The sequence below is a fragment of the Monoraphidium neglectum genome, assembly GCF_000611645.1.
Source record: "Monoraphidium neglectum strain SAG 48.87 unplaced genomic scaffold scaffold00129, whole genome shotgun sequence".
NCBI classification, from domain to species: domain Eukaryota; kingdom Viridiplantae; phylum Chlorophyta; class Chlorophyceae; order Sphaeropleales; family Selenastraceae; genus Monoraphidium; species Monoraphidium neglectum.
Window position 1 is genome coordinate 10,294 of NW_014013499.1, and position 10,957 is coordinate 21,250.

Genomic DNA, 10,957 nt, shown 5'->3' on the forward strand with positions numbered 1-10,957 from the left:
GGGGCGGAGGAATGTGGCCAAACAGTGAGGTTGGGAGTGGCGCCCTGCGCAAGTAACCGCCAGCAACTGTGCAGGTTGCTGGCGGTGGAATCGGCTGGCAGCGTCTTGGCCTAGTGCAGGGCAGCGGGCAAGCGCTTGATGGGGCCAAGGTGTCTTTTCATCCACAGTTCCCTTGCCCAACACACACACACACACACACACACACGCGCGCGCGCGCGCAAAAACACCCTCACCCTTCACTGCTGCAGGCGGTGTTGCGGCAGAGAACCAGCTGTGCCCCTTCAATTACCCCGAAGGCGCCCCGCAAGGAAGCTGCGCCCACGTGTCCCTCGTAGAAATCGACTCGATGATGTCATTCAAGCAGGCGATGGCTTACCTGGTCACGGGCAATGAGGCCCACGCCCAGCTGGCGTCTGACATCATCTTGGCCTGGTCCACCAAGAACAAGGAGGTTGGGCCCCGCAACAAGAACGGACCCTTGGAGTCTGCCTGGTGAGGGCCCCGGCTGGCCCTGCGAGCGGGTCTGCGGCACGGGGCAAGAATGATACGTGATGTCTTGGTGCTTTGGCCTGCAAGCCTGGAATACACCAAATGCCAGGTGATGTGTTGGTTGTGACTGGGGGCTGATTGCTGCCTGGTGGGTGCTCTTTGTTGGAAAACCTGCATGCTAATCAAGTCCCTGCCCTAATCCTGCATTTGGCGCACCGTGCAGACTCCCCCCACCTCCACCTTCACCCCAACCCTATCCCCGACCATGGAATCCCCAGGAGCTGCTCCGCCATGGCCCGCGCGGTGGAGCTGCTGCGCTCCTCCTGGCCGGACTTCAGCAAGCAGACCCTCAGCGCCTACCTCAACTGGCTGGACGAGGTGCTCTACCCCCAGATGGACTTCTACACCGATGTCATCACGCCCACCGCCCTCAACAACGGCCGCAAACGTGACAGGGCAGGGGCTTGCTGACAACTGCATTCAGATGCAGCAGCCCACTTTGAGCTTTCTGTGTGTGGGGGTTGGGCTCCATTGCTCTGTGAATCCTAGTTTCAAAGCAATACTTGGATGAATTCGTCTGAGGTTTAGCCTTCAAAAAGAATTCATTGGCCTTCTTGTCATTTTGCTGCAGACTGCAAGCAGGACCCTAAACCCTGTGCCTTCAGCGCCACCGAAACCCACCTCCAAACGCTCCCTCCAAAACTTGCAGACCTGTACGGCAACTGGCACGCGTCCGTCGCCGACTGCTTCGTGTCCGCGGGCATCCTGGCCGACGACCGCGTCCGCTACGAGAAGGGCGTGGCGCTGCTGAAGAAGACCACGGCCGAGTACTTCAAGTGGGGCCGCGGCGAGTGGGCCGAGTGGGCCGGGCAGGCCCGCCTGGTGGGAGAGTCGAGCGAGACGCTGCGCGACATCTTCCACACCCAGTTTGGCCTGGGCAGCCTGCTGCAGGCCGCGGAGTCCGCGTGGATCCAGGGGCGGGACGAGTACTCGACGGCCGACTACGCGCTCGCGGCCGCCATGGAGTTTCACGCGCGCATCATCAACGCGCGCGACGCGCGCGACGAGACCGCGATGCCGCCGGGGTACAAGTTCTTCGAGAGCATCCCCCCGGCGCCGGAGGGCTGCGCGTGGCGTTGGGACATGGAGTCGCAGATTTGGACCTCGTGGGGGCGCCCCGTCAACTCCAGCGCCAACGGCAACAGGACGGCGGGCAGCAATGCGACCATGGTCAGCGGCGATGACGACGACGGCGACGACGACGGGCCCCTCAAGGCCAACGCCACCGCCAATGCCAACGCGACGGGCAACGCGACGTTCGCGGGCTCTAGCGCCAACAGCGCCGGCAGCCCCGTGTTCGTTGGCGTCAACACCACCGCCAACACAATCCAGCCTACGGTCAATGCGACTGTGAATGGGTCACTCGCGGCTGCCAGCGCGCCCGCATATGCGCCTGTGTCGCTCGCCAACCTCGCTGCCTATGGGCCACTGGCAGCGAGCTCCAGCGACAACGCGACCACCGGCCTTCCAGCTGTGGGCCCCAATGTGCCAGGCAACACGACCAGCAACTCTTCCCTAGTGGCGCTCAACGCCACTGTGACCGCCAATGCCACTATTGACGTCAACGCCACTGTGGCCGCCAACGCCACTATCGACGTCAACGCCACCGTGGCCGCCAACGTCACTCTTGACAGCAACACCACCGCAGCCGCCAACGCGACCCTTGCCGTCAACGCCACCCTCAACGGCACTGTGGACAGTAACGCCACCGTCGCGCCGCCGCCGGGCCCGCCGCCGGCGGTGCAGTGCAGCGTCTTGAACGACGGCCACAAGTATGTCCTGGGGATCAAATACATCCCCGCCGGCTGGGAGCTGGGGTTCAACCACTTTGTGGGGCGGCTGGGGATGCAGATGCCGGAGACGGCGGCGATGCTGCAGCGGTACCCAGTGGACTGGTATGAGTTCTGCTGGTGAGCTGCTGGGCGTGCAAAGGGCCACGATTCGAGGTGCAGGCAGCTTTGTGGGAATGCGCCAGTGGCTGAAAAGAAGGGATGGGGGCTCGGATCGGGGTGTGCCATATGCGCAAAGGAATGTGGGGGGAACGATAGCTGGAAAGGAACGGACAGCGCAACAAGGGAAGGCGCTGCTTACTAGGCAGCAGGGCGGCGGGGTCACGGTTGAATTCAGAGCCCAGCACGGCACAAGTCAATCATATGCCTGCAGGATTTGGCTGACTGTCACCCTGACCACCTGGTGACCCATGCATGACCTTCACCCCCGCCCCTCTCACCTCGTCATTCCAGGGGCCTCGGCACGCTGACGCACGCGAACAGCGCGGCCCAGCTGTGGCGGCCGGGGGTGAAGCAGAGCGTGCTCTGCAAGCGGGCCAAGGCCAAGGCAAGGAGGACCGGGTGGCGCGGGCGCAGGCGCGAGGGTGACGAGGAGTGAGGGGACTCCGGGCGCCGATACCTGGACCAGTCCAGGTCGCTGGGCGCCTGCTAGCTCGTGCGCTGCCGCCTGCACCTGAGACATGCTCATCGCATCCTGACCACGTGGGGTGGTTCACCATACGCCTCTTGCATGGTACTGCTTTTTTGTGAAGAGATTGCACTCTGGCAGTGACCTTAGCGGTGCAGTCTGACTGCTTCCAAGAAGCGCACACAGCAGCTATCTGGGTGACCTTGATTAGCCTTGACTCACAATTCCTACAATTGATTCCTGCCGCGTTCCCCGTTTGAATTCCTTGGCTGCCCGCGCGTATCGATGTGGCAGCACACTGTGCGCCGCTGTGTGGTGTGGGAAGACCCTCTTCCCGCTTCCGCAGCTCGATCTGGATTGCGATATTGCCATTGTACCGACATCAATGTGTTGGCAACAGGAGTGCTCCGCTCGCCCTCTGTTTGGCGGCGCAGAAGAAATCCAGGCCACCTGTGCAGTCAAGAAAATCGCGCCTGCGCACGCAACGCCCCAGTGCTGATTGCCACACGCGTGTTTGTTTCTCGTGCACAGCCATGCCAAACACATGCGAAATTCAGGTCCTGCGAGACGTCGCTGGCTGCATGCGAACCAAAGCTGTGCGTAACGACGCCACTTGCAGGCTGATGTGTGCCGCAATGTAGTGTTTCCTACAGGCGACAGGCCGGTCGTTACCTCGCAGAGCAAGTGAAAATTTTCAGCACTACTGCAGCAAGGGGCTGCTCATGCAACGGGTATTCTCAGGCCTTCAAAAGTGAAGTGATTGGAGGATGCAGGTCGTCACCAGACACGCAATCAGTCATGCCTCGACATGCCTCGAGATATAATACTAGATCGAGCCGGGAGATTTCATTCCTGCAATTTCAGAGGGTACTTATGGATTGGTATTTAAGCGCGTGCAAGTTGGCTGGAAAGCTGGCTGGCCTACATCGTCCCAGGCTTGGGAACACGCGTGTGCTGCATGTGGCAGAAAGCAAGGCGCGTTGTGGAGACGTTGGCCGCAAGTATTTGTGGCCATCCGAAGTTGAGCCGTTGCTGGCGCCAGGGGTGCAGGGGGGCCCAGTGCTGCCCCAGGGTGTGTCATCTGCGCTGACAAGGCGACTTTACGTGCGAGAGCCCGGCAGACAGCAACGTTGCACCAGGCGCGGGGGTTGAGTCCCTTCAATCCAGGGCTCTCGGCGAAATCAAAACTGAACTGAGCATCAGCCTTCACAAGAGCCCAACCACCTGTATGGGGTGCCTAGCCTACTCCTACTCACCTACTCCTGGGCTGGCAGCTGCACAGGAGCCTGCGAGTACGCTCGATGATTTTCAAATAATGTATCTTTTAGTTTTTCGCGATCGGGGACGGCAGTGGCCCACGGCCGCTGCCCGCGGGTGACTCGGATCGGGACCGCGGCCAGCCGCGTGAATACCGCATTAAAGCCTTGAAGTGATCCAAGTATGCGTCAATCAGGACAGATCGGTGGCTGGTCGGGTTGTTGGTTGCCGGTTGGGCACTCACAACAGAATACTCATCTGCGGCCGAGCCTTGGCGAGACCTGCAACGCTGCACAGCCTTGCCCTGCCCACCCAAGAACCGGAGGCCCTGCAGCGCACCACACCTTGAAGCGGCTCGGGGGGCGTGGGCGTGGCACCGTCCTTCCGCGGGTCCCAGGGACACGTCTTGCCGCACTTCCGCCACATCCCCCTGGGGTCGAACAATCCTGGTACCACCTTCCCACCGGCTGAGGTTTGCAGGACTTGGGTGATCAGGGAGCCGACGTTTGCTGTGCTGTCGTCACAAAACAGCCAAGTGTTTGGCTGCTTGGGGGCGGGCAACGCACGGCGTGCCGCCGCGCGGGCCAGCGGGCTCTCGAGGCAGGCCGCCCCGTCCGCAGGGGCGGCCGTGCCGCCCGCGTCACCTGCCGGTGGCGCTGCCATAACGCCGCCAGGCGGGGTCCACCAACCCGGCACCTGCTTTGGGTCCAGCATGTGCGCCAGTGTGTCGCGGGTGATTAGCAGGGCAAATGCGTCATTGCCGCACAACTGGATGCTGGCCGCGTCCACTGATGTCAGCAGCTGCCCCAGGTCCATCAGGCCGGATGCGGCGGCCATGCTGGCTGCACCTGCTGGGGCGACATCATTTCGGAGGAAAGAATAAGAGGATCAAGAGCAGCAAAAGGGGCCTCTGGATACATGTCACGATTCAACACGGACGAGATGCAAAACTTCTGCAGGGCAGCGTAGATGCCGCATCGGCCGCGGCCACGACCTGGGGAGGACATGTGGGCTGGCCCCAGCTCTCTGCGGCAGCGCGTCTCCACCCATGTGGACCCCAGAGTCGTACTGGCACCCACGCCCCCCAAAAAGACACACAACACAACAGAATACTCATCACCTCTTTGCCTGCCAGACGATGAGCTCTTTCTACAAGGCTGGGGTGGATGCAGCAGGAGCGCGAGCAGCTGCTGTGCAAGCAGGAAGCAGACAGGGCTCTGGAGCGAGACAGCGAGAACCGATGGTCGTATGTATTACCCAAATATTTGTTTCTGATCATGTATTACACGCGTTCAGACATTTTAAGGCAGTGCTTGACAGCAGCCTGTCGAGGTGCGGGGCCCGACAGTGACGCTCGGTCTGCAGCTGCCAATCGCACCGCGAAGCCCGAATTATTACACATTGACATGTTCGAAGTTCATTTGCACCGCCACGACGCGCCCGGACCCCGCCAGCCCAGGAGTAGGTGAGTAGGAGTAGGCTAGGCACCCCATACCCAACCACCTTTGGAAAGCAATCCGCCTATGCAATCTGCCAGGCGGGCTCAAACGTTGCATGTGTGGGACGAGTTGCTGGACCGTCATCCGCATTGTGGGCAGCGGCGTTTGTCATTTGAAGCCGAGTAAGACAAATTCGTGCCAGTGCGTCAGAGGCTGGGCATGCAGTGCCACTGTCCTCCTTGCGATGCAGTTGCTCCGACTTGAGTCGACAGCGCACCGCCTTCTCAGCTGCGCATGCACCATGGCATGCAGTACGATGCAGGGGTAGTTGATCTCGCTTGTGTGCCAGATAACAATCTGATACAACACGTTTGCCAGCTGGTACGATAACCCTCTGCAAACCGAGTGGCCCTGCGTGTGAAATCCATGTCAGCTGCACAGACACGGGACCTCCTCGCCAGGCAGGCAGTGGTGGCAGTGTTTAAAGGCATCGAGCACCGACCATGCAGGTAGGAGGAGCTTTGAGATCGCGGGCAACTGACATGCCCCCTCCGAGCCAAAGTGCCGCTGCATGTGTTCAAAGTCGTGTTGCAATTGCATCATTGTGCATGCATGCATGCACGTATGCATGCGCAACCGCCATCACGGCGCACAGGCCGATGTCAGCACGTCACTTGCATCTCTTGATGGCGACACACTAGAGCTCGGACATGCGTGTATGGGGTGCTACTGCGCAGGTTCCGGACGTCGCTGTGCCCCGACAAGTGCCATCACCCCACTGACTGGGGCCTCTTCGACGTTCAGGCATACCTTGAATATGAGAAGCCAGGTGGGCGGCAGTCATGGCAGCAAGGCTGCGGCCAGAGCTGGCTGCAGCAAAGCGCCCGCAGGCACTGCTGCAGTGCACTTGCCACCCCCTCGCCCTTGCACGCACGAGTGCGTTGCGAGTGACACTCCTTGGGGGCGCAGCCGTGTGCGCGAACGCCACCTCATACCCGATTCTTGTCCTTGTGCAATCGGCCGCAGGCGAGTACGGCGACGAGAAGAGGGGGCAGTTCGCATTTGATCTGAAGGGGCAGCAGGGCCGCAGCGGCCCCCTAGCGGACACGCAGGTGAGCAAAGCGCCCCCAAACCCTCTTCCCGAGCTGGGGCGCCCAAACCAGACTCCCTATTCTGTACTGCGACACCCCCCCGTCCGCCGCCAGGCGCATGTGCTCCCGGCCCCGCCTGTCTCGCGCGCAGCTCTCACGCGCACGGCCGCCCCACACACCAGCTGGACGCACCCTTGATGTCGACGCACGCCCCCGCAGGCTGCGCTGGCAGAGCAGGTCCAGGCGCTGTCGCCCGGCGACTGGGTCTGGCTAAGCTGGGTGCACGAGTATGTCCACGACGGCGGCTCGTCGTTCCCGGAACGCCCCGTGACTGCTATGCAGCCCATCAGTCCAGAGGAAGGGCAGGCGCTTGCTGCCGCTAGCAAGGCGGCATAACAAACGCAGTGCGCCGTCTGCTTTATACGTGGTCAACGCTGCCAGGGCTGTACGCGCACTGCCAACAGCAGGCCGCTGGTGGAACGATAGCCTGGCAGACATGGCTGGCGGCCTTCATTTTGTGGGGTGCCGGGCCACTTTACAGTTGGCGCCAGGATGTGGCTGCATGGACAAAAAGTAGTGTATGGCTTGTGAACAATCAAGGCGGCCTGCAACAGGCGGCCCCCTCCCCTGCAAACAGTTTACCCTGGACAGAACGTGACAGCGGTCAGTGAGTTTTGCTGCAATGCACACATTTGCAGTGCACACACTGCATACAATTTGGCTGCCAATGGCTTCGCACAAGTAATGTGGTGAGCGGCTGGAATGTGATTTGCAAACAACCACTGGGCGTGCTTTGCCGTATAGAAGCGTGTAAGCATCCGCCGCAAATAATCAAGCGCAGGACGCCCTTGTACACAGGAAACCGGCTGCAACTCCGCCTGCCTGGCCCTGCCTCTTGACGCTGCACAGGCTGGGGCCCACCACCGTGCAATCTCTGCAGCACAGACAGCTTGTGGGATACATAATCAGAATTGAAGAAACACATGCGCACCCGCTTAGCCATGCATTTTCCGGAGGACAATGAACTTGAGGCGCCCGTCACCATGGTTCCACACGCGCTCGCGCGCCCGCTCAGCCGCATCCTGCGCGCGCACAGGCAGCGCCGCAGAACAGCGGGCCGCTTGTGAGCATCGGCGGCGGTGGCGGCGAGATACTGCGGTCAATACCAAGGCGCGCAAGCCTGCCACTGCAGTGGCAGCGGGGCGTCGTGCACATGACAGGGCTGTGCAAAAGCAGCTCCGACCTTCAGCACGAGTGGCCAGCCTGGAGAAGCCCCGCCTTTATCACCCCCAGGCGCGCCCACACCCAGACCCTGCACCCCAGGCACCAGCCCACCGTGTCCATGTTGGTCCTGATGCGCTGGTCAAAGGTCTGGGGCAGCTGGTAGTACCCGCACAGCAGGTGCCCCTGCTGCTGGGCGCGCCCCATCAGCGCCAGGTAGCTCACGCGCTCCCCCTCGGCTGGCATAGTCGGAGGGATGCGGGGGCAGCCACGTCGCACAAGCATGCGAGTCAGGCGAGGCAACGCAGGGTCTGAGAGCGTGCGGCAGCCATGCACGACCGGCCTGGCGCATGATGACACGACATGCAGGGTCGTCAAACTACATGCTCGCGCGCCAGCCAACATCCGCACAGGCCTGAACCTCAGCGCGCAGCCGGCAGGGGATGAGCGCGCACGGCTGGATGCACGCGGCGGCGCACCCGAGTACTCTGACGCGTCCACGATGGTCCGCAGCATCGCCCCCGCGGTGGTCTCCCCCAGCCGCAGGTGCAGCAGCAGCGCGGTCGGGTTGTAGGCGACATAGGCCAGGGCGCGCGCGGCAAAAGACGGGAAGTTCATAGAGACGCCCAGGGGCATGCGCGTGAGGTCGTCGAAACGGGTCTCGCCCAGCGAGGACATCTGGCGGGTTGCGGGTTTGAACGTGAGAGCGTTGTGAGGGCGTGTGCGTGTGCGCGTGCACATGCGCGTGTGTGCTGTGTGCACACGTGCATGCCGGGGGGTGAACGGTGCAAGGCAAACCGTGACGGAAGCAGTGCCGGCTTGAGGGCTGACGGCCAACTGTGATGGCACGTCGAATCATGCGCTGGTGTGTGGTTGCAGCGTGGCAGTGCTTCCATGCGCCCATTGCACAAGGACGGCCGGCGTGAGAATGGTGGCCTTTGTTCAGGCATCATCAGCACTCCGAAGCCCCACTTTTTGCGTGATGATGTTGATGGGGGACAGCCCCTTGTCCACCAGGGCCTTGCGGATGTTGAGCTGACACGAGAGGGAGCAGCAAGAGGCGGCATGGTATTGATTTGATCTTGAGGGGGGGGGGTCCTGGCGACTGCGTGCCAGACGACGCACACACTCTGGCCCGGCAAGCAGGCTGCAGCAAGCAGCCCGCAGCAAACGGGAACTTGCAATATGAAGGTGGCCCAGGTAAGGCGCGCTGCCACGGCCGCCGTGCACACCGTGGTCTGCATCACGAGTGAGTCCAGCCGGTGCATGATCAGGGAGTCGTCAGCAGGGCCCGCCCCGTTGGCCTCCTCCTGAGGCTGAGAGGCCTGGCAGGCGGGGGGAAGGGGGCGTAGCAGTGTGTCAACAAGTGGAGAGGGAGGTAGTGGCAGGACTGCATGTCTCGAGAGGGGCAACTTAGTGGGTGTCGGTGCCGCGGCGGGGTGTACCCAGGAAGCGCCCAATTAGTGGTCGCTCCACGCATGGGAGAAAAGGAGGGGCCATTGCCTGTTCTTGACCTGCACCCTCCTTGACCGCAGCCCTCTTCCTGCCGGCGTGAGGCCCCCCTCCTGCCCGCCCCCCCCCCTCACCGCGTCGGGGTCAATCCAGCGCTCGTCGCACAGCACCACCGCGCACTGCAGGCGGCGGAGGATGCAGGGGTCTGAAGGCATTAATATTGGGATGGGGTTGTGTGGCAAGGGATGAAGCTGGACACACACTTCGCAACAACCTCAACAGGCATCAAAGTGAGCAGCCCAGCAATCTTTCATCACATCAACCTTCCCCATGGAGAAAACCGCCAACCTCACCAATCACACGAATGACTCGTGCAGCACGCACCAACGCAGCCTCCTGCAAGCACCGCGCCCTGCACCCCTTCCCTCCTTCCCAGCCTTGCCCCACGCGAGCGCCCCACCTTGAACTTGGCCATGTCTACGTGCCTGAGCTCCCGCAGCTTCAGGGGGTCGCGCCTGACGTGGGAAACGCTGACGCGCTGCAGGTCCAGGGACCGCACCAGCCGCTTGAGGCGCTCGGGGGGGCAGACGCTGACCATCACCACCTGCAGTGCGCGGGGTTTGACCAGGGTTGATCGGGGTGCGGTGCAAAAGTGGTGCTGCAGCACGTGCGTGTAATAATGCAGTGGTGCACCTGATTAGTGAAGGCGGAGTGAACGAGTGAGGCAGGGGCCAGCGCGCACCTCGCTGCCGTGTGGGAGGGCGAAGTTGCCCTGGTCCAGCTCCAGCAGCAGCGACGCCGTGCACTCCGCGCCCGCCCAGCCGCAGAGCATCAGCTTCTGGGGGGTGTCGTAGGCGCTCTGGTCTATGTACTCCTGCAGGGTGCGGTCGCGGCGGGTAAGGAGGACTGGGCAGACTGAAGCTAGCAAGGGGGTGCGGCAGTGGAGCAGGCGGGGTGCAATGTAAACAGCGTTGCGTAGGGTCTGGGCAACACAGCCAATACTACTCTGTGCGCTGCAAAGCGTGCCGAGCCAAGACCAAAAGAACATGGATGTGCCACACACACGCAACAGCATTCTGCCAACGCACCCGCGGCACCCTCGCCATCGACACCCGAGGCGCTCTCCCAGCGTCCGCCCGCCGCCGCTTGCCGCCCGCGCCGCTGCCGCACCCGCAGCCGCCGTCCCCCGTCTCCTCCTCTTCCGCGGCCTCCTCCGCCCGCCGCTCGCTGTCCGGCGCCGCACCGTCTGCGCCGTTGCCACCGCCGCCGTCTGTGCCGGATGAGGAAGGGCTCGCCCAGTCTCCCATGCACTGGGGATCCCACGATGGGTCGTGGCCCCCATTGCTGCCGTCAAAAGAGGCCCCAATGCTGGCGAGCGACGGCAGAGCGCCGCCGCCACCCAGGAACGCCCAGCTGGCGTTGGCCGCGGCCTTGGCGGCGGCGGCCGGGTCGTTTGGGGTGAGCGCGGCGGGGAGGGGGGCGTAGTGGACAGCGGACACGGACGTGGGGCGGCTGATAATGATCTGGTCC

At 62.6% G+C, this 10,957-nt stretch overlaps 3 protein-coding genes across 3 annotated transcripts in view; 2 read left to right on the top strand and 1 right to left on the bottom strand.

The window, feature by feature from the left end:
• Positions 1-2,463, top strand: part of MNEG_1316 (hypothetical protein) — a gene marked incomplete at both ends in the record, with an annotated part of 3,672 nt that extends 1,209 nt beyond the window's left edge. The window contains 3 exons of the mRNA XM_014050197.1: positions 249-492; positions 768-937; positions 1,199-2,463. Coding sequence (XP_013905651.1) covers positions 249-492; positions 768-937; positions 1,199-2,463 — 1,679 coding nt within the window. The remainder of the gene's footprint in view (positions 1-248; positions 493-767; positions 938-1,198) is intronic.
• Positions 2,464-6,166: 3,703 nt separating this feature from the next.
• Positions 6,167-7,150, top strand: MNEG_1317 (hypothetical protein; the record flags this gene model as incomplete). The annotated part of the gene is made up of 4 exons (XM_014050198.1): positions 6,167-6,172; positions 6,468-6,492; positions 6,690-6,775; positions 6,974-7,150. 4 exons carry the CDS (start codon positions 6,167-6,169, stop codon positions 7,148-7,150), a joined length of 294 nt encoding a protein of 97 aa, XP_013905652.1.
• A 599-nt stretch (positions 7,151-7,749) lies between these two features.
• The window catches only part of MNEG_1318 (hypothetical protein), a gene marked incomplete at both ends in the record, with an annotated part of 8,190 nt that continues 4,982 nt past the window's right edge, over positions 7,750-10,957 (bottom strand). Inside the window, 9 exons of the mRNA XM_014050199.1 lie at positions 7,750-7,836; positions 8,090-8,214; positions 8,455-8,653; positions 8,948-9,010; positions 9,208-9,300; positions 9,562-9,606; positions 9,888-10,031; positions 10,170-10,301; positions 10,516-10,950. Coding sequence (XP_013905653.1) covers positions 7,750-7,836; positions 8,090-8,214; positions 8,455-8,653; positions 8,948-9,010; positions 9,208-9,300; positions 9,562-9,606; positions 9,888-10,031; positions 10,170-10,301; positions 10,516-10,950 — 1,323 coding nt within the window. The remainder of the gene's footprint in view (positions 7,837-8,089; positions 8,215-8,454; positions 8,654-8,947; positions 9,011-9,207; positions 9,301-9,561; positions 9,607-9,887; positions 10,032-10,169; positions 10,302-10,515; positions 10,951-10,957) is intronic.